This window comes from Protomyctophum parallelum (assembly GCF_964188405.1).
Source record: "Protomyctophum parallelum genome assembly, chromosome: 1".
Classification (NCBI taxonomy): Eukaryota; Metazoa; Chordata; class Actinopteri; order Myctophiformes; family Myctophidae; genus Protomyctophum; species Protomyctophum parallelum.
This window is the reverse complement of record NC_139697.1, coordinates 26,842,757-26,863,211: the sequence shown is the minus strand read 5'-3', so window position 1 is coordinate 26,863,211 and position 20,455 is coordinate 26,842,757. Positions and strand designations below refer to the sequence as shown.

At 40.9% G+C, this 20,455-nt stretch overlaps 1 protein-coding gene across 1 annotated transcript; it reads right to left on the bottom strand.

Annotated features, from left to right (window-relative positions):
* Positions 1 to 209: 209 nt before the first annotated feature.
* On the bottom strand, positions 210 to 18,731 carry sacm1la (SAC1 like phosphatidylinositide phosphatase a; the record flags this gene model as incomplete). The annotated part of the gene is made up of 20 exons (XM_083768011.1): positions 18,624 to 18,731; positions 16,042 to 16,139; positions 15,825 to 15,899; positions 15,422 to 15,549; positions 13,233 to 13,382; positions 11,834 to 11,893; positions 11,695 to 11,728; positions 10,810 to 10,911; positions 10,601 to 10,686; positions 9,916 to 10,002; positions 9,735 to 9,803; positions 9,536 to 9,615; positions 8,960 to 9,058; positions 7,786 to 7,924; positions 6,360 to 6,429; positions 6,089 to 6,161; positions 5,205 to 5,298; positions 2,572 to 2,664; positions 2,399 to 2,456; positions 210 to 346 (listed from the first exon to the last, which is right to left on the bottom strand). Exons 1-20 carry the CDS (start codon positions 18,695 to 18,697, stop codon positions 210 to 212), a joined length of 1,806 nt encoding a protein of 601 aa, XP_083624137.1. The 5' UTR covers positions 18,698 to 18,731.
* Positions 18,732 to 20,455: the final 1,724 nt, after the last annotated feature.

Sequence of the window (20,455 nt, the reverse complement as noted above, 5' to 3'; positions counted from 1 at the left end):
GTACAGTGGGGGGGGGGGGGGGAAGTGTTCTGAGGAGATGGCATGCATCTCTTGCATTAAGGAAGAAAAGAACCGTTGCAGATTAGAAAAATCAAACAAAGTCCAAGCCCTGCAGCAGACAGAAAGAGGGAAGAGCAGAATGGAGGTATACGAGTCTGCCTGGTCCGAGAGCGGTTTCCTCAGACGAGCATGATGGCTGCACAATAAGCTCAATCCATCTTCTCCTTCTGGACCAGCTTGGGGGCGTCCACAAAGTCCCGTCCGTTAAACATGATGATGGCAGCCGTGACTGCGCCCGCGATGCCCCAGAACAGGGTGTACGCCAGGGTTTCTGTCCAGGTGTCGCCTGGCAGAGAGACAGACATCAGTGTCCAAGGCCACATAACAAACTCACACACACACACACACACACACACACGCACTCGCAGGAGCTGTCTGCTGCCTGCTACTAACAATTATTTTCAGAACCAATTCATCCATCGGAATTTTTTGATTAATGATTCTATGAATCTATTTGATTGATTTAGACCATTGACCATGCCAGTACTTGGCTGGCCGCATTTTGAGAACCACTCAAAATGGACCTCACAGTCAACATCTTTGGTCCTTAGAAGTACTTATAGTGAAGTCAATGCATGGTTCTCAAGATATTTGAAGGACAAATGTATATATAGACAGGCAGACATATTGCAATAATTCACAACTCCGTTGTGAATATAAGCCTATCGTATAAGCATGCTGGAGTAAGTAGAAGATTTTTTAATGACCCTTTGTCCTGTATAACCTTAAGTTGTTACTTGTACCCCTGAGAATAACACTTATTTACCCTGAGCATTTCACTGCTTTCATTTCTCAAGAAGAGTTTTGGTTTACCCGTCTACGACATTTAAATATTAGTGGGCGAGTGTGTCAAACCTGCATCTTGGGATTATTAACCTGTCCTCCACCCCTTTAGCCCCTAGCTAACACATTCTATTAGAGTGCCTGCATCCTGTTCTATTCCACACAACGCCATGACCTGCTTTTGGGTCCTGTTCGTGAACAGCCCTTTTTAATAAAACATATTTCTTTTTTGCCTCCTTCATGGAGTCACCAGATGTTTCTTTTCATCCGACAAGGCATGCAGACAGTGAGGTGTGTCTGACCAGGGGAGCGTTAATGCGGCCCCAATTGAATAATTTAAAAGATAATCTACAGATTAATTGGCTAGTGAAGCGACAAGGACATGATCACCCGCTTGGCTTCTCACCCGTGAAAACCTGACAATGAGGTTTATTGGAGCCAGCCGGAGGCACTACTGCCGGCAACTGAACCCCCAAAAAGACTTCATAAAATGTTGTAATGTAAAATGTGTACCCAGTGATCCAGTTTATCCCTAAACTTCTTTGCTTTTTTACTATTTAGATTTCTTTTTAATAGTTCAATGAGCTGATCGACATCTCCGGCACCGTTAACCCGGTAGATGCCAAATTTTGCACACTCCCTGGATGCCAAAGATGAACCTCTGCCCCAAATCTTCCAGCACGGCTTGTTATAGCGCCACCAGGAGGCCAACTTTTGATGTTTTGATGAATTGAACAATGTGGACCCTGTTGTAAACAAGTGTAATGCTTAATTGGGTCGTCCACTCACAGTTGACAGTCTTTGTATTGAGTTTGTGCTTAAAATGTACTGTAAATTCTACAAACTGTTAATAAATATTTCAATCAATCAAAAAAACTTTAGAAAACTTTCTTTTTAATATTATTCCTCCAGATTCTGTCCAAAAATCCCACAAATCGTTACACACTATTTGTATAGTCATGTGTTCAAGACGGATCTGTCCGATATTTCATATTCCATCCTAATTGACGTGAAATCTTTCACAGACTTTCCTACTAGGCTGAGGAATATATCGCACCCTTTTCACATTGGCCTGTTACCAACAGGTGGATTTTTGCAAAACACATTTTTGGAACAAAATGCCTCAAATCATCCAATTGCCATCCAAGGCGTAAGAAGAAATGTCACCATTTTCACATTGGCCTATTATAGCGCCACCAGGAGGCCACAACCTGACCTGCCCTGGTGGAGACCTGTGCCCAGAGGGGAACATTTTCTAGTTCACTATATTGAAAAACATTTTTGAATAGTTCAGCTAGCTGATCTACAACGACACGTTGTGAGCTTGTATTTTCACTATTCAAAAATGGTTTTGAAAATAGTAAAAAAAAAAAAAAGGCAAAGAAGTTTAGGGATAAGGGGTTTAGCGGTGATGAAAATTGAGCCCCCTAGTTTAATTTCATAATCCGGAACAACGACAAGCAGTAAATTGTACATAGCAGATAATTAGACATTAACCACAAATTAAATAGATTTTCTGTTAATCCTAAAGTACTTGCAGAAGATGACATCTTACCAGCCATGAGAAGGCAGATGACACACATGGAAAAGGCCACCACCATAATAGCTGGCAGCTGCATGGGGGGAAAAGATCCAAATGATTAATCAAAAAAGTAATCGCTAAGAAAATAATTGGTAGTTGCAGCCCTACTTAAATATATAATATATATAAATATATTGAATACTGACCGCCAGGAACTTCCAGTCCTTCTGCACACGTAGTGGAGTAGGCCCGTCTGTCTCATCTAAAGCATAGTTACCCAGAAACAGGTCAATGGAATCCTAGAAGAAATTACAAAGTTAGCATGACAATAACTTATTTTACCTAACATATTAACGTCAAATCGATTGCGATGGGACACATAGTGAGCTTGTAGATTTGCTATTTTACTGCCAGTATACTCCAGAGTATATAAATTACTGTAAGCATTAGACTATGGAATAGTTTTACCACTATATATCCAACAAAGTCTAAATATAATCCAGTTTAGAAAGCAAGTAAAGATTTGGAGCCTGCTCCATATTTAGTTAGCATGGATTTTCTTTAATAATATAAGAATTGTGTATGTTAGGGTGTTTTTAATGAATGGTGTAATTATTTTATTTTTGTAATGTCTTATTTTGAGAACCATGTAGGAAATTTGCATTTAATTAAATTTTATCTATACGTTATCCTCTGAGTGGAATACTGTACATCTCATGATAAAATGTCTTGTTTGTTTGCGGAAATACCATATTATCACAGATTGATCAGGTTAATTTCAGCAGCTTGTGCAAAATGCATAAATGATCTGGAATGATCAATCTTGCAGGCACAAACTGGAACATCTGCAACTACCTGGACATAAATCAGTCTGAAAATAAGTGCTTTTCTCTTTGTGATGATCTAAGTGAAATTAGAGCTCCAAACAATACTGCATCTGGAGTTGAGAATCATTAATGATTTAAACGGTACCTGTTGTATTTTTTTTTTTAAGTGCAAAGTGTTCATTACTTTTGCCCTCTTCATTTCTCCTCTTTGCTTAGACCACAATACGAAATGTTGCATTAGACTTAAACCCTAGCATCCTTATTCTGGGGCTAAGTAATTAGGTCGGAGATAGCCTGGGCACCATTCCATTTCGGGTTTATGATCCGGTCGGGAGCGGATGATATCGCTAAGTCATGTTGTAGTATTGTTTTGTAGTCATCAGGATGATATCGCTACGTCATGTTGTAGTATTGTTTTGTAGTCATCAGGATGATATCGCTACGTCATGTTGTAGTATTGTTTTGTAGTCGTCAGGATGATATCGCTACGTCATGTTGTAGTATTGTTTTGTAGTCGTCAGGATGATATCGCTACGTCATGTTGTAGTATTGTTTTGTAGTCGTCAGGATGATATCGCTACGTCATGTTGTAGTATTGTTTTGTAGTCGTCAGGATGATATCGCTACGTCATGTTGTAGTATTGTTTTGTAGTCGTCAGGATGATATCGCTACGTCATGTTGTAGTATTGTTTTGTAGTCGTCTGGATGATATCGCTACGTCATGTTGTAGTATTGTTTTGTAGTCGTCAGGATGATATCGCTACGTCATGTTGTAGTATTGTTTTGTAGTCGTCAGGATGATATCGCTACGTCATGTTGTAGTATTGTTTTGTAGTCGTCAGGATGATATCGCTACGTCATGTTGTAGTATTGTTTTGTAGTCGTCTGGATGATATCGCTACGTCATGTTGTAGTATTGTTTTGTAGTCGTCAGGATGATATCGCTACGTCATGTTGTAGTATTGTTTTGTAGTCATCAATCTTCCGGAACTTCTTTTATCCCTCAAACTGATTTTTCTCAATATAAGCTACAGGCTACGAGAGCTTTTATTGTTCTTCCGGTTTGAGGAAAAAGGAAGCTCCGTTTGATTGTTCCTGCCTGTTGACTACAAAACAATACTACAACATGACGTAACGATATCATCCGCTCCAGACCGGTTCACACGGCACTTTTGGAACAGAGACCAGGCTTTCCTCCGAGGTGGAAAGTCTGGTGAGGCGAGGTTAGGTCGGAGAGGCTTATAGTATCAGCCTAGAAACATTCATTTAGAAAAAGAATAGCAGATCTAGAAGCACACAATGCATTGGACTGCAACGTGTTATGAGCTTGCATATCCTCTATTTTGATGTATGCAGAACGCAAACAGGAAGGGGCCTACTGTAGTATATCAACTAAGTATTATGGTAAAGAGTTTAAGCAAGCAATTTAAATTAATCTCACTTCATTAGCTAATTAGTCATTACAATTTCAATTTAGGCATTTAGCAGACACTCTTAATCCAGAGCGATTTACAATAAGCAAGAACAAAAAGCATGGCAATACATCACATACATAAAAGTAGTTATCATGAAACATGCGTAAACTAAGAACGTAACAGTGGAATATCTATATAATGGAAGCCATTAGCTCTTGACAATGATTTCTGGTGAAAGTCTTAATAATATGACGCCTTTACAAGTGACGCCAAATGTTCTATGTTCTACTACTGTGTGTGTGTGTGTTGGAAAACGGTTCACGTACTTGTCTAAAGCCTGTGTGTGTGTGTGTTGGAAAACGGTTCACGTACTTGTCTAAAGCCTGTGTGTGTGTGTGTGTGTTGGAAAACGGTTCACGTACTTGTCTAAAGCCTGTGTGTGTGTGTTGGAAAACGGTTCACGTACTTGTCTAAAGCCTGTGTGTGTGTGTTGGAAAACGGTTCACGTACTTATCTAAAGCCTGTGTGTGTGTGTTGGAAAACGGTTCACGTACTTGTCTAAAGCCTGTGTGTGTGTTGGAAAACGGTTCACGTACTTGTCTGAAGCCGTCAGAGAAGTTGTTCTTGTAGTAGCGGATCATGGAGTTCCATCCGTCCATGACGAGACCCCATTGAGTCCTCTTCCCTGTCCTAATGGATGAGACTTTCAGATCAGCCCAGTGTTGTTTTCGTCGACTAAAACATGTTCGTCGACTACCTTTTTTTCACTGAGGAAAACTAAATGGAAACTAAAATGAAAACTAAGCTATGATGACTAAGACTAAATATATTGACAATTTCGTCAACAAATAAAAACTAGACTAAAATGCTGAAAATATTTTCAGCAAGGGTAAAATCAGCCATTACGACGCCTCCAAGGCCCACCAAAATACATTTTAGTCGACTAAATCAACTGTAGATTTAGTCGACTGCCAAAAACACTGGTTCAGCCTCTACAAAACTATATCTATCATGAAGGAAACCTGACTGCTATTAGCCTATAGGCCTTGTCACAATTATTACATAGTCTTTTGCATAATCGTCAAAATAACAAAGAAAAAAGAAGAAATAGCAGATCTACTGTACAAGCTTACAACTTTGCGATGTGCTTTGTGCTTTCTGACAAGCTATTTAAGTTATTTTTCATATACGTTTTTAATTACAAAGCTTAAAAGGCATACAGAAATAACAATTTGATTCATATATTCCAATGTTCAATGCCAAAAACACAATTACATTGTGAATCGTGGATATTTGTATGACAATTAATCGCCAACTTCAATTTTGTAACCGTGAAAGCCCTACCTGCTAGCAAAGATATGCTACAAACTAGAAACTAAGAGATTATTTATACTTCTACAACAGTCAATAGACAACTTCATGATGATAATTAGGCGTGATACAAATGATTTGCCAGACTCCATGTGTTGCATTTCTGTACCTTGTGAAGTCTGTTTTCAAGGCTCCAGTTCCTGCATACTGTACAGCGCATGCATTAGCATTGTCAGCCCATGCTAGTTAATAAGAGACCACACACACACACACACACACACACACACACACACACACACACACACACACACACACACACACACACACACACACACACACACACAGAAAACAGTGAGGGGGTTAAGAAGTATGTTATGTTTTCACAGTAGAACCACTCACAGCGCAAAACAAACAAACAAGTGGCTTGTTAAGCTTATTACCATTTCTATAGATTTTCTCAAAGTTGGCCTGCTCTTCAATCCGCTGGCCCACATTCAGAACCCCCATCCTCTGTGGACATTTAGAAAGAAAGGGAAGTGTGAATACTGTATTGTATATAAACACCCAGGGTATAATAACTGCAAGATTTCAGTACTATAGGGCTGCAACTATCGATTATTTTTCTAAGCGAAAAACTACTTTTTTGATTAACCAAATAATCGAGAAGGTTGTTATATATATATATATATATATATATATATGATTAGCTGATAATACAGTACTCTGACACCAGTCGAGTCAAGTATATATTTGGGCGCAGATTCAGCCAATTCCGACCTTCACCAACTTCCAGAATAACATTCAAGTTAATTATGCGCCTAATCTGTCTAGTTAGTAGTTTGTGAGATTATTCCTGGATTTACAGATTAACAGAACCTCTTTTAGACAGCTCAGGCCCTACAGAGTCACACCATAAAAAAACAAGTAGAGTGCAGGTTAGTGCAGGATAGTGGTGGAAGTAAAAGGTCATGAGGTCACCAACATTCTTCAACTTTTTCATATTTTCTATTATTTTGCATATTTTCCTACATAATGCCTCATTTGCATATTTAAAATGTAAAATTAGTAATACAATAAATCATTGTCTTCGTGTAAGTAATCAATAGGGGAAGTGTCATGGTGATAACAATCTAATATGGTATGGTTTTGCCCACTCAATTCATAATTTACATTCCAATTTTGGAGCTCTGGCTCATGGACTAAGAACCAAAAAGAACTGAACCGGTTCCCATTGGGAACCAACCGGTGGAAAAGGGGCCTCAGAGGTTTCTTCCTCTGGGAAGCGTGAAGGTGCATAGCAGATTTCATGGTGTTCTGGTCATTACAATCATTTGACATAAACTGACAAAATCATAGATGTCATTGCATCACCACCTCGGCAGCAGTGTTGTTTTCGTCGACTAAAACCAAGACGAAAAATGTTCGTCGACTACTACTACTTCTACTGACGAAAACTAAATGAAAACTAAGCTATGGTGACTAAAACTAAGACTAAATATACTAACAATTTCGTCAACAAATAAAAACTAGATTAAAATGTTAGGAAGGGACTAGTGGACAAGAGATCCAGTATAAGTCATTTTACAATTAGTTGCATGCTGAAAATAGACGATCGGCTATTTTGAGCAAGTGAGAAAAAAAAACATCAAGGCCGGCCAAAATACATTTTGTTCGACTAAATCAACTGTAGATTTAGACTAAAAAAGTATGATATTCAGTCGACTAAAATAAAACTAACACCAAGACATTCCAGGAGACTAAAATGTGACTAAAACTAAATGAAAACTATTCAAGAGACTAATTATGACTAAAAACTAAAATCTGCTGCCAAAAAACAACCCTGCTCGGCAGAAAATCTCTACACACCTGCAGTTGGGACTGCAGCGAGCGACGGGCCAGCAGGCTCTGGATCACGTTGGTTCTGTCCAAGCAGTCCATGCAGTTACTGCGGAACGTTCCCTTCTGCTGCGTGACCGTCGTTCCCACCGCGTTCACCATGAAGTAGCTGCACACACACACACACACACACACACACACACACACACACACACACACACACACACACACACACACACACACACACACACACACACACACACACACACACACACAGATGCTGTGAATGCGCACACGTTAGCGGTTAGCCCATCATACATACATGCTTCATTGCTGGAATGTTGGCATGCAGCTATTGTTCCCACATTAAAAACCCATTTAGACCCGAGGACGATTCTACAAAATGCCTGCTAAATCCTGACAGTTTTCTGACATTTCTTTTCTATGTCAGTCGTTTTCAAACATTTTCATGTCAGGGGACCCCCACAAATACATGTAATTGGCCCGCCGACCCCCCCCCCCCCCCATATGGTAAATGGTAAATGGTGCATTTATATAGCGCCTTTATCCAAGGCGCTTTACAGAGATTGTGCATTACATTCACCCATTCAGGCACACATTCATACACCGATGGCAGCGGAAACCATGCAAGGCACCAACTAGCACATCGGAAGCAAAGATTTGAGTTTAAAGCATTTGCTCTGAAAGAATATATAATATTCCGATCTACAAGCTCACAGCGCGTCGCAGCGCGGCACGTTCTGAGCTTGTAGATCGGCTATTTTCAGCATGCAACAAAGTGTAAAATGACTTATACTGCATCTCTTGTCCACTAGTCCCTTCCTAACATTTTAGTGTAGTTTTTACGTGTTGACGAAATCGTCAACATATTTAGTCTTAGTTTTAAACTGACCACCCAGAGCTGAAATAACGTTGAGCGGTGGTGAGTAAAAACAGAGAGAAGGGCTGGAGCGGTGGCGGTTGTTTGCTCTTCACCGCGGCTCGTGACGTCATGTTGTAGTTCGGTGGTCACCCCACCACCGAAAATCCAGACTATGTATGAGCCTTTAGTCATCATAGCTTAGTTTTCATTTAGTTTCCGTCAATGAAAAAAGGTAGTCGACGATAATTTTTCGTCATAGTATTAAGTCGACGAAAACAACACTGATTGGGAGGCTACTGTAGCCGTTGCATGAAATATTACCTGTATTCATCTTGCGTCTCAGCGACGGCATCCACCAGGATCTGGAGGCGGTCCCATCTCATCCGACTGCACTCTTTGTGGAAATCAAATGCTATGTAACTACACAGAGTAAGACAGAGGTAAAGTTATAACGTGCTATGATTGCATTATGAGTATGTTTGTACGAATGCATATAACTGAAATGATATTGTCATAAGCCGAATGCAATGCATTCATTCGTTCAAGTTTTATTTATTCTCGAAATTACACTGAGTAATTATTAAACTCATTTTCAGTGTTGTCGAGTAATACAATCATATATATAAAAAAAAAACATACATCAGTATTACTTGCAATACTAAAACGCAATAAATTATAACTTGCTTTGTAATGTGTTATGATTACTGTTATAAAGCATTATGAGTATTTATGAGTTCTTAGAACTATAATTATACAGTGTTATAAGCAGATTATAATGCGTTATAATTATGATTTAATGCACAACAGACATCAATCAAAGTGAATTGGTCAAAAGCAAACTGATGCCGATTCCACGAGTACAACTGAAATAATATGGAAGTGGGGTTGACGACTTACTTGAGCATTCCATTAGCCATTCCATTTATCATCTTAGCAAACGCCTCCTCCAGCGGCTTCTCGGAACCCTTCTGGTTCACCTAGAATATAGTAGAAAATAACAATTATCACATTTTCCATGGTTTTCTTCAATGCCAATACAAACAAGGCACACAAGCTAGAAAGGGCGTTTTTGAGTGTTATCAATGGTAGAACTTACCAGATTCAGAATGCTTTGCTTTCCATAGATAAGCAACTGAGAGTCAAAATGCCTTTGGAAACCATCCATCTGGAAATTATTTTCAAAAGATGGGTACATTGTTATCATCACAATTTTAGGTTCACCAATGTGCTTCATTGAATAGTGATGATATAATATAAAAACATATGCGTGAACTTACATGGTTGGTGGTTGAGCTGATTAGAGGTTTTGGTTTGTATTTGAGGTTGGGCCTCTGAGACCAGAAAAAGGGCATGGAGCCTCGCGTCTGTTAGAGCAAAACAAAACCATTAGAAACATCTGGACATTTGCTTTAGAATACAGTGAAATTATATTGTTGCACAGCTCTGAAGATTAGGCAACAAAGTCTTATGCACACCCGTAGGCAGGGCTCAAAGTATACAAAAAAAAGATCAAAAAAAGTATACAAAGATCTGCACATCGTCTGCTGCACTCGCAATATGAACACTTTTAGCTCTGAAGATTAATTCATATTCTATTGCAGTGGTTCCCAAAGTGGGGTCCGGGGACCCCCAGGGGTCCTTGAGGGAGTTCCAGAGGGTCCCCAGCTTAATGTTAGTTAGGAACCAAATGGACCCGTCAGGGTTAAATGAACATACAATATAAATATATATAGAGATACAAATCTTCTCTTATGGAGGGTGCCTGGCATATCTCTTCAAATAGGGGTCCGCGGGCTAATTAGTGTCAATTTGGGGGTCCTTGACATGAAAAGGTTTGGGAACCACTGCTCTATTGCGCAACGGTGTCTCTTGCCTAGAGGAAACAGATGCTCGTACATCGGTTCCTTATGGTAAGTGACACTGAACCTGCCACGGAGTAAATAAATTAGACTTAACACTTGCCTGTACAAATGAAGCCCGGGCTCCTTCATACAGAACAATCTGCTCAGTTTCCACAAAATTAGCAGCATGACCCTCTGAATCAATGCCTGAAAACACAGTTAGCGAGGCGATTAACTTCTTCCCACAGCCATTATCCAATGATGTCAGTGCAGCACTAATGGGGCAATTGATGTGCCGGGTGTGCTGCTGTGTCTGTAGTGTTCCGTTACCTCTGACATAGTAACGGACTCCGGCTCGGAAACAGCTCCTCCGGGATATAAGGATCCATTCAAAGATCTTTCCATTGATCCGGCATGGTTTCATCACAATGACTGGACCCTCAGAGTCAAGGACAATCCTTATGGGGGTGAATCATCCAGAGTACAACATTCTCTGTCAATGTTCATGAACTCAAGTCTATGGCATATTTTTTACTGCATGGTCCTGAAGGGACAATGAACAGCTAGGTCAGCCAGCAGAAGGTAGGAGGGCTCCTCTGTGCTCAGTGGGGACAAGTTGCACCAGAGAATATAATACCTGGGCACAGAAGAAGAGACTACCTGAAGTCTTGACATTCATCTTCCTCAGAGTCAAACCGTGACTGAGGAAGACGAAAGTCGAAATGTCAGTCACCCCTATAAAGAAAAGACCAGTCGAGTGCTCTAGTACTGTATCTTTTTTTGGGTAGTCTCTTCTGAAGTGCCCAGGAGTTATTATTTTCTCGCCTATTGAACACAATTTCTAATTATATGTCCTACCAAACCTTTCCAGTATATGGGCTTCCACACGGCTAGAGACTAGCCTCCAAGAACCGATGTTGCACGGGGAAACTTTTTAGTTTTTTATGCAAGTGCAATTATTATATGATGATAAACCACTTAACAAAATTACATGGGAACAGTGTTTGCAAGATTATCTCTGTGCGCGCGCACACACGCACACACACACACACACACACACACACACACACACACACACACACACGCTCTTTTCAGTGCATGACACAGGAAGGCAACCAAGTATGAGTGAGGCCCAATACAATAGATGGCTCTGCCTCCTACAGAGCCATGGCATAAACATTCAGACAAAAGCCAGACATGGAGTCAAAAGGATACAGCCATGGACAACGGGAAGTGCAAATCGGTGAAGCTGTGAACAACGATAAGGAAGACGCAGTTAATATCAGAAGATAGCAGTAAAACAACGCTATTTGTCTGAACTCTGAAGGGACAACGGTGATGTTCCATCAGTCACCTCTGGCTGTGCAGCCAACTCTCTCAGGAGATTCCCGTTCCACACAAACCTCTGATCTGCCTGAAAGTAAAAGAAGAATCATGGTTACTAGGCATATTTACCCATGATGCACTGCAAGTAGAACCATCGTAAATTAAGCATAACTAGCAATATGACCCGTTAATCACACGAAACCTAGCATCTCTATTCTGGGCATGTCAAAATCAGCGGTGTAGAGGGGAAAAAAGGAGGGAGCCCCATGAATAGACCCCTGGTGGACTCCGGTCAAGTATATAGGGTTTAAGTAGTTAATTATTTTCACTGTGAACCTTCACACATAGTACTGATCATAGTACTGATTTAATCATTATAATTGATGCTTTAGGTTTTGCAAGGTCACCATAAAATTAAAGTAATAAAGTTGATGGCAAGAATACAAAAAGAGTACGGTAAGTCAACTTAATTATATTAATTTGAAAGCATTATAAACCTAAACATGAATAAAAAAGGCAAGAGTTGTAAATAGTTTTGGAGATATCAGATGACAAAACAAAACAGAATGTTCTGCAGTACCTCGCCCTGTTAAACCTGTTAAACTACTATTATACTTATACACTTAAAATCCTCCAAGTACTGCACACCTTTAAATACTAAAGATTATTTCAGCGTTTGTGTGGGTGTACAGCAAGAAGCAGGAATGCTGGTAAATGTAAAGAGCAAGAATTATTGGCTTTTTTGATGATGAAAACCTCAGAATCTGTCGTGTTGCAATGCAGCACTAAGCTACTGTAACTAAGTACGGTAAGTCTTTGTTTTCTACAGCACATGTGTATCATTCCATTAACTACTAAAACCACATGTACTTAGTTGACCGCTCAGGGCAGGGTCTAATTGGTCCACCCCTCTACACCCAATCTCTTTGATGAAAAAAAGTAGCTATTGCAGCGCATTGTAAGCTTATAGATCTGCTATTCTTGGCGAATGTTTCTCTGGGAGAGACCCAGGGCTCAAGTAAGCACAAGTAAGACTTCAAGGCAGCAACGGATGGGCAACGGATAATGTATCTCTTAAAAGCAATGGAATGTGGCACGGTGATTCATTTCATTATGGTAATGCCCAAACCACAGCTATGCATAATGTAACGGGTAGCGGAGGTTTTTAGGGATTTAGACAGGTGACCAAAATAGCCACTTTAATACGGGAACGCCCCTTAAACCCAATGCTAAATTCCCAAATAGTGGATTTAGAAAGCTCGAACGATGGGGGGCACGGTGGCACAGTCGGTAGTGCTGTCGCCTCACAGCTAGAAGGTCCTGGGTTTGATTCCCGCTCAGGACGCTGTGGGCGCTGGCAGCGTGTCCTCACCTCCGCGTTATCAGTGCCCAAAGCTCGAACGAAAACAGAGCCCACAATGTCTTACCCTCTCCAGTAGACTCATCTCCTGGAAGTCAGGGCTGGTGTTAGCCAGCCGCTGCAGGGTGTGCGTCAGGTCATAGTCAGTGCAGAAGTAGAAGCCGTCTGTATTCAGCACGTTGTTAATCATGGACAGGAAGGTCTTATTCTCCTGAGTCTAGAGGGGGACAGAAAAACAGGCATTAGTTGGCTTAACCCAGATGCCTTCTAAATCCTGACAGTTTTCTGAAAAACCCATGTTTCTATGTCAGTGGTTCTCAAACATTTTCATGTCAAGGACCCCCAAAAATATATGCATTTGGCCGCCGACCCCCATCTGAAAATATGTAGTTCCAGGGACCCCCCCAGAAGCAAAGATTTGAGTTAAAAACGTTCACTCTGAAAGAACATATATTCAAAGATTTGCGCCACATTTTCACGATTTTTCAATAATAGCAGATCTACAAGTTCATAGCGGGGCACTCAGTGCCGCGCTATGAGCTTGTAGATCTGCTATTTTTCAACAGCTAAAGCATAACATAATGCTTAAAACACCAAAGGGGGTTCCCGCCCAGAATGGTTTAATCTTTCCTATGGATGTGAATCCTGGGAACGAAAGCGTTTGGGCTTCATCACGATGACAAGCTGCACCTCTGGGTGCTTTACAGGCATCTGGTTTTCCATCAATTCCTGGTATAAAGTAAGATTTTTCACTGGGTTGGCTAAATGTATAATAACCTATATATGATACGACACTGAATGAAAGCACAGAGCAAGTATTGAGGCTAAGATGCACTTTTTTGTTTCCAGGTTCTGCTTGCATTGGATACCCGTGTGTCGATGGATTCTGTGTGTGAGAGAGAAAGAGAGAGAGTGTGTGTGTGTGTATGTGTGTGTGTGTGTGTGTGTGTTTGTGTCTTTCCGTGCTTGTTAGGTAGAAGATGATACACAGACAAGACTTGATACTTGGCTGTAAATGTCTGTCGTCTGATTCGGGGCCCAGAACGAAAATGGCAATTTTTGCAGTCCATCTTCAGAATATTGTAGTTTCACCACAGCAGACCCATGTCAATAACATCTGACGTTATATAATTACATACATACACTAGTAGGCTATGTATTACATACTTAGCCTACTGGTGGAAGTGCAGTTGCATCCTCTTGGCACTCTCTACACTACACACAAGGAATGTGAATACAAATGATAAGTAGGGCCTACCATTTCAGGAATTGTTTACTAATGAATTATATTGTTTCAGTACTTTGGTGTTTAAACTTTTAGCATTCCTACTCTCTCTCTCTCTGGCGAGTTCTCCGGATACCCTACACAACACTCTCTCCTTCTGTCCCCTGATATGCCTCCACTTTTGCATTGTCAGCACCTAGCTTTCCTGATCTTAGCCTATTCCCTAAGTGTAAAACCAATCTACTTTCAAAGCTCCTATGGCTACAATTAACTAATATTTATGGATCCATATATGTCACATTGTAGGGTGCATTTTGCATCACAAAACGCAGTTTATAGTTAAGGGACGCAATAGAAACGACCTCTGTATCCACGGGATGCACTACTGTACTGTTTTTTTATTCTAGTTTATTTTGCTAGCTTTAGTTATAATAATTTCTTCTTCTGTTTTCTACATTATAACCATATAAAATTAAATGGGAGTTAAATGCTGCAATTTGTGAAAATGGTAAAATATGACTCCTATAACGTCGTTGAAGTGGGACTCATAAAATGTCCCTGGGACTCATCTAAAAGACCATCTCTGCATCCTGGGACTCATTACATTTAAAACCTATTTACATCACTGCTTGTGATGTTAATTGAGTCCAATGTTTAGCAGGTCAGATCTCTGACGATGCCCATAATTCTATAGTGGTGCTTAATAGTGAAGTATACAGTCACAACAAGGCAAGGCTGCTATTTCAATTAGCGCTACTAGGATAGCAGCATTGATTAATAATGTACACCGCTTGCTACGCTGAAATTAGATAGCATTGTGTGATTCCAGACAGCCAAGGCATCACCTCTCACTCAAGAGGTACAGTAACTCTGCCATTTCTGCCAGAGTTCCACACGTCTTCCTAAAGTTCCATCCCACCCGACGGAACACAGGTGGTTAATGTTCGGGCTAAATGGGTATTTAGAGTGACCAAAATCCTGGTCAGTTGTTGTTGCTTTTAAATGAAATGGGTGGGATTAGTATTCGTCACCTGGATCTCTGTGAGGTGCAGCACTGTCCTCTTATAGGAGATAATGTCAAAGTCGACAGCCTTCCACACAGCATGACCAAGAAGGCTGCCCACATTCCTCTTCTTGGTTATGACAATGAGGTACATTCCTGTGTGCACGCAAGGGTCGAAACACATTGTATCTTAAATTCATTGTATTTTCTTGATATCAAATTGTTTAATATAACTTATTTACTTTCCTTCATGATCAATTAAGTATCTACTATCCACCCTGTTGTGGATTAGTAAAATTCAGATCATCTTTGCTTGTCAAAGACATACGTTATAAAATAAGACATAACTGAAGCAAGACAGCAGTAACAGCAACAGTGCTGCAGTGAGTGTGCTCCAATGATCATTATGATGTGTCTTGGTTGGCACCTACCTGCTACCAGACGAATGGTTCCCATCACACCACAGATGGGCCTGGTGAGTGCTGAGGGTGGAACATCTTTTTTCACTGCCAAAAAAAGAAACACAGCAGCAAAAGAAAATAATGACTGCTGTGGCCTACCATTATGTTGCTGCCTTTGAACATCATTCCATTTACATCAAAGGGCAAACTTATCCACAACAAATCATGAATCTCAATCATTCTCAACCTGTGAGGGTCATCTCATTGGACACCCTGTCGATGGCCAGGACAGCGTCGGCCCCCTCATCGCACGCCTCGATGAAGAACTTATCTTGGGTCGTGTGCCTGAGAGAGGGACATGTTCCTTTAGAAATAGTGGTCGTTCCAACTGTCAAAAACTGTCTGTATTAAACCTCAAATGTGACATTTGATTGTTCCACAGTTTGACAGACACCAGATTGCATCTATGGATTATTTTCTTGGTGATTACTTAAAGTGGAAAATAGTAGATCTACAAGCTCTCAATGTGTCGAGCTTGAAGATCTGCCATTTCCACTATTAAATAATTTAATAGTAGAAATAACAGCTCGAAAAGAATAGCAGCCAGAACAGCAGCTCGAAAATAATCGATCATTTAATTTAAATGATCCATTATTATTTTTATAATAAATGAATAGCTGTTTAATCAGCAGTTAAGTAGACAGTGAGACAGTAACAGTAACCTTGTAATTTATGGCAGGGCAGGTATATAAAACACTAAAGCCATTTCCAAGATGGAAGATGTAACTATAGCAAAGGTACATTCCCGTTGTCAAAAGATAGTCACGTAGTCGTACTGTAGGTGGTCAGTAGCGTTTATTGAACTCTTGTCCCATAGTGGCTGTTTGTTGAGAAAACTAAAAGAGCATAGCATATCAGCTTGATGTCACAGAAACATAATCACAATCATTCCTGGTATTATAACTACACAGCAATCCTCATTGTTCATTTAACCCATTCTGAACGGGAACCCATTTAGGCGTTAGCATCATGTTATGCTTTAGCTATTGAAGAATAGCAGATCTACAAGCTCATAGCGCACCACCGAGTGGCGCGCTACGAGCTTGTAGGTCTGCTATTTTTGAAAAATCGAAGAACGACTGACATTTTTAGAATCTGATCTCAGGTCAGAATGGGTTAATCAGACCAGTGTGTGTCCAGTGGAAACCTGTCAAACCTCATATGAATCTGATCTCACGTCAGAATGGGTTAAAGTGTAAAACTGGACCTAGAAGGGGCCCATTTTAATGTTGAAGAGAGGGAGAGTTGAGTAGCAACAGTAGTTCACAGTTGAGAATATCGGGTGCATGGTTCTGGTAGAAATAGTCTAGCCTTGCGTATAGCGATACAAATATCACTGCGTAAATATAATCTGCCTGGGGAAATATGCATTGCAAAAGGCAGATGAAGGCTGGCTACGTGAGGCTAGAAATAGTCTCTAGAAAGGAATACGAGCACTCACTTTTTATCCATGTAGGATTCTTTGCATATTCACGGTGAATAAACAAAGAAACCTAAATGGATAAGAAGTGAGTGCTGGTATTCGTATATGTAGCCATCATGTAGTGTGCCTCTACTGCGGCAAGACAAATCCTACGAGTCCTGTATGCCTGGCAGTCTGGGGGACATTGATTGCAGCAAGAAGACGTCGTTGAATAAGAGATAAGCTGAGCTTTGCATTCTTTACACGGTAGAATATTGTGTGGAATGAATGGGTCTGCGTCCTGCGCCTGGGATCAAACCCTTCAATATCTCATGCTTTATTGAGTCACACTGACTCTATGGACATGTTGAACATAAGTTGTGCCTTTAAAATGTGGCTTCCTCTCTCTGCAACAGTTTGTAGTATGACCAGGACAGCTTGAGACATACTGTAAGTGACCTTCTTGTACAGTATGTAATGTATGAGAAGAAGTAACCCAGAGCTACACAAAACAGTCCTTTGTTAGGTTCCAAAGCTAAACCTTTCAAAACACACTCATGACACACAGCGCAGCATTCACTGACAGCAATAAATAAGTGAAACTAAAACACCATAGTCTCACCAGAGGCGGCATGTAGGCCAATTTCAGAGTTCAGACCTACTTACACATGTTCAAACATAGGCTACCCTTGTCTTTGAATGAGGAATGATCAAGGTGTCAAACCTGATTCAGAGCTGAGAGAGACAGTATCTTTGTGCAAAGTGTGCTGCCTGGTATGGCAGCATTCATGCATTCTATTATACAGTACAGTAGCTCCACACCCTGTATACTGCTGCCTGCCCTGCCTGCCTGGTAGCCAAACAGGCCGAGCTACAGTACATAACCAGTCACTCCCCGGGCGTTAACATCACTTCAATGCTGACAAGGCCAAATCACCTGAGGAGGGGCACCGTGCTGGGGGATTATTAAGGCTATTATATGATCATATCAATATGCTATTATTGCATAATAATGCCCCATACTCCAAAATAATACAAATTCACAGTACGGTATCATATAATGCTTTGTCTTAAAAACATGTACAAAGGCCTGCAGACTTCAATAAGGATGGCGGGCATCTTTCTGTCTTCATGGTCCTGGGGAGCTGCTGTCAACCTGACAGACAGACAACTTCAGCCGAACAGGATGATGTGTCAGAGTCAGACTGTCAGCGACTTAATTCTGACAACCAGCAGCAAATATCACACTAAACACCTCGGCGTTTGCAAATATAACACAATCACGTCACGTGGCATGGATCTGATTAAATACCAACCGTATATAGGCCAACATGCTGGCAATTGGCAACTAATTTCGCTGTACTTACAAATTATATCTCTCGTAGGCGGTCGCCATCTTCACTTCGTGTACCTGACCCTGGGTGACGTAATCATAATACATTGTGTGGGGCGAGGAGGACGCGCCAGGTCCTGGTGGTAATATCCCACAATATGCGTGTATATGGCCGTGGTGCTTAATTCCGACTTTACTCTCCAACATGGCAACCGCAGGAGGCGTGGCGGTGGAATGGCTCAAAGTTCAATGGCTCTGAATTAGAGAAATTGTGCCACCTAGTGGCGACAATCATTGTTACATCTGATTTACTCGTGCTACAGCTACATGATGAAGTTACTATAGTTAACAGTTTAATAAACTTTGGTGCATTTTATTATATAAGCAGTTGAGAGAAGGTCAGAGCCGTAATGACAGAGAAGGGAGTCTACTTTGTTTATTATTTGTTCTGAAGCCAGATTGGATTTAGTTTTTTATTGGCAGGATACTTTTGTTTTCAACCTGTTCATAGACAATTTCTCCATCACTTTCGAGATGGATTGAGCTACAAATTCCTGTGCAGGCCGGGGTGTTACTTTAGCAAGTTTTAAATCTTGAGGGACCAAGATTGGCCTCCATCAATGGAGGCCAATCTTTCCGGTGATAAAATGGCCACCAACGTAATCAAAAAAGTCAATCAAAGAACAAGATTCCTTTACAGGATCTCCTCACTGGTCAACAAAAACACCTTGAAGACCTTAACAGGAGCCCTCGTACAAGGTTTCTTTGACTATATGCATGCACCTCTTGGTACCACAGCACCTCAAAGGCCCTTAAAACAAGGCTCCAGACCTCCCAAAACAAAGGCTCCTACTTGGCCTCACCCCCCGAACCCACCTCACCCCTGCCCACTTTGACAGAAACAGGCCCCTGTAAAATCTGAATCCCCCCTTGTCCCATCACTGTATATGTATCTTTTGCCTTTTTGCTTCCATTATGATGAATTCCTGTTCTGTTCTTTAACTATATAGAAGTGTCTATTTGTAGGCTATGTCTCTAAATGTTTTGATGAACTGAACAAGGTGGACCCTGTTGTAAACAAGTGTAATGCTTAATTGGGTCCACTCGCCGTTAACAGTCTTTGTATTGAGTTTGTGCTTAAAATGTACTGTAATTCTGCAAACTGTTAATACATTTTTCAATCAATCAATCAAACAGTACAGTACAGTACAGTACAGTACAGTACAGTACAGTACAGTACAGTACAGTACAGTACAGTACAGTACAGTACAGTACAGTACAGTACAGTACAGTACAGTACAGTACAGTACAGTACAGTAGAGAGGGACCCCCACATGGTAACTCTGTCATTTCTCTACCGTTTCGGACGCGGGGCGGCTTGCCGGAACCGGGCTGGCACCCTGCTGGCACCTTAGGCTGGCACCCTGGGTGCGTTCCTGTGGGTCTGGAACCCCCCCCCCCCCACTAACTTCACACGGGTGTGATTTTCTCTTTTCTCTCACCGATGCATTGTCTGTTTTTTTTGTCTTCAATAGTGTTCTCATACTGGCACTGCTCCAACTCATATAAACTAAGCTTTATTTAATACTTCTTGGTGCAAACCGAACGGCCAACAAGTAAAATTGTTATTGGAAAGGCACTACGTGAAACACCCATATATCGCGACGAAGGACCCACCAAGCCACCGTATAAAAGCAGCAAGCACAGTGTCGCATATTCCTTTCTGATGCGTTAACCGCTCGTGGCGAACGTCTTATATTGATCCATAAATGTATTGAAGTGAAGTTTCAGCTAGTTTTTACCGAGGTGACGTTTAGGGATTTTATAGAGAGAAAGTCGCAATGCAGTCCGCAGAGCAGAAGAGAA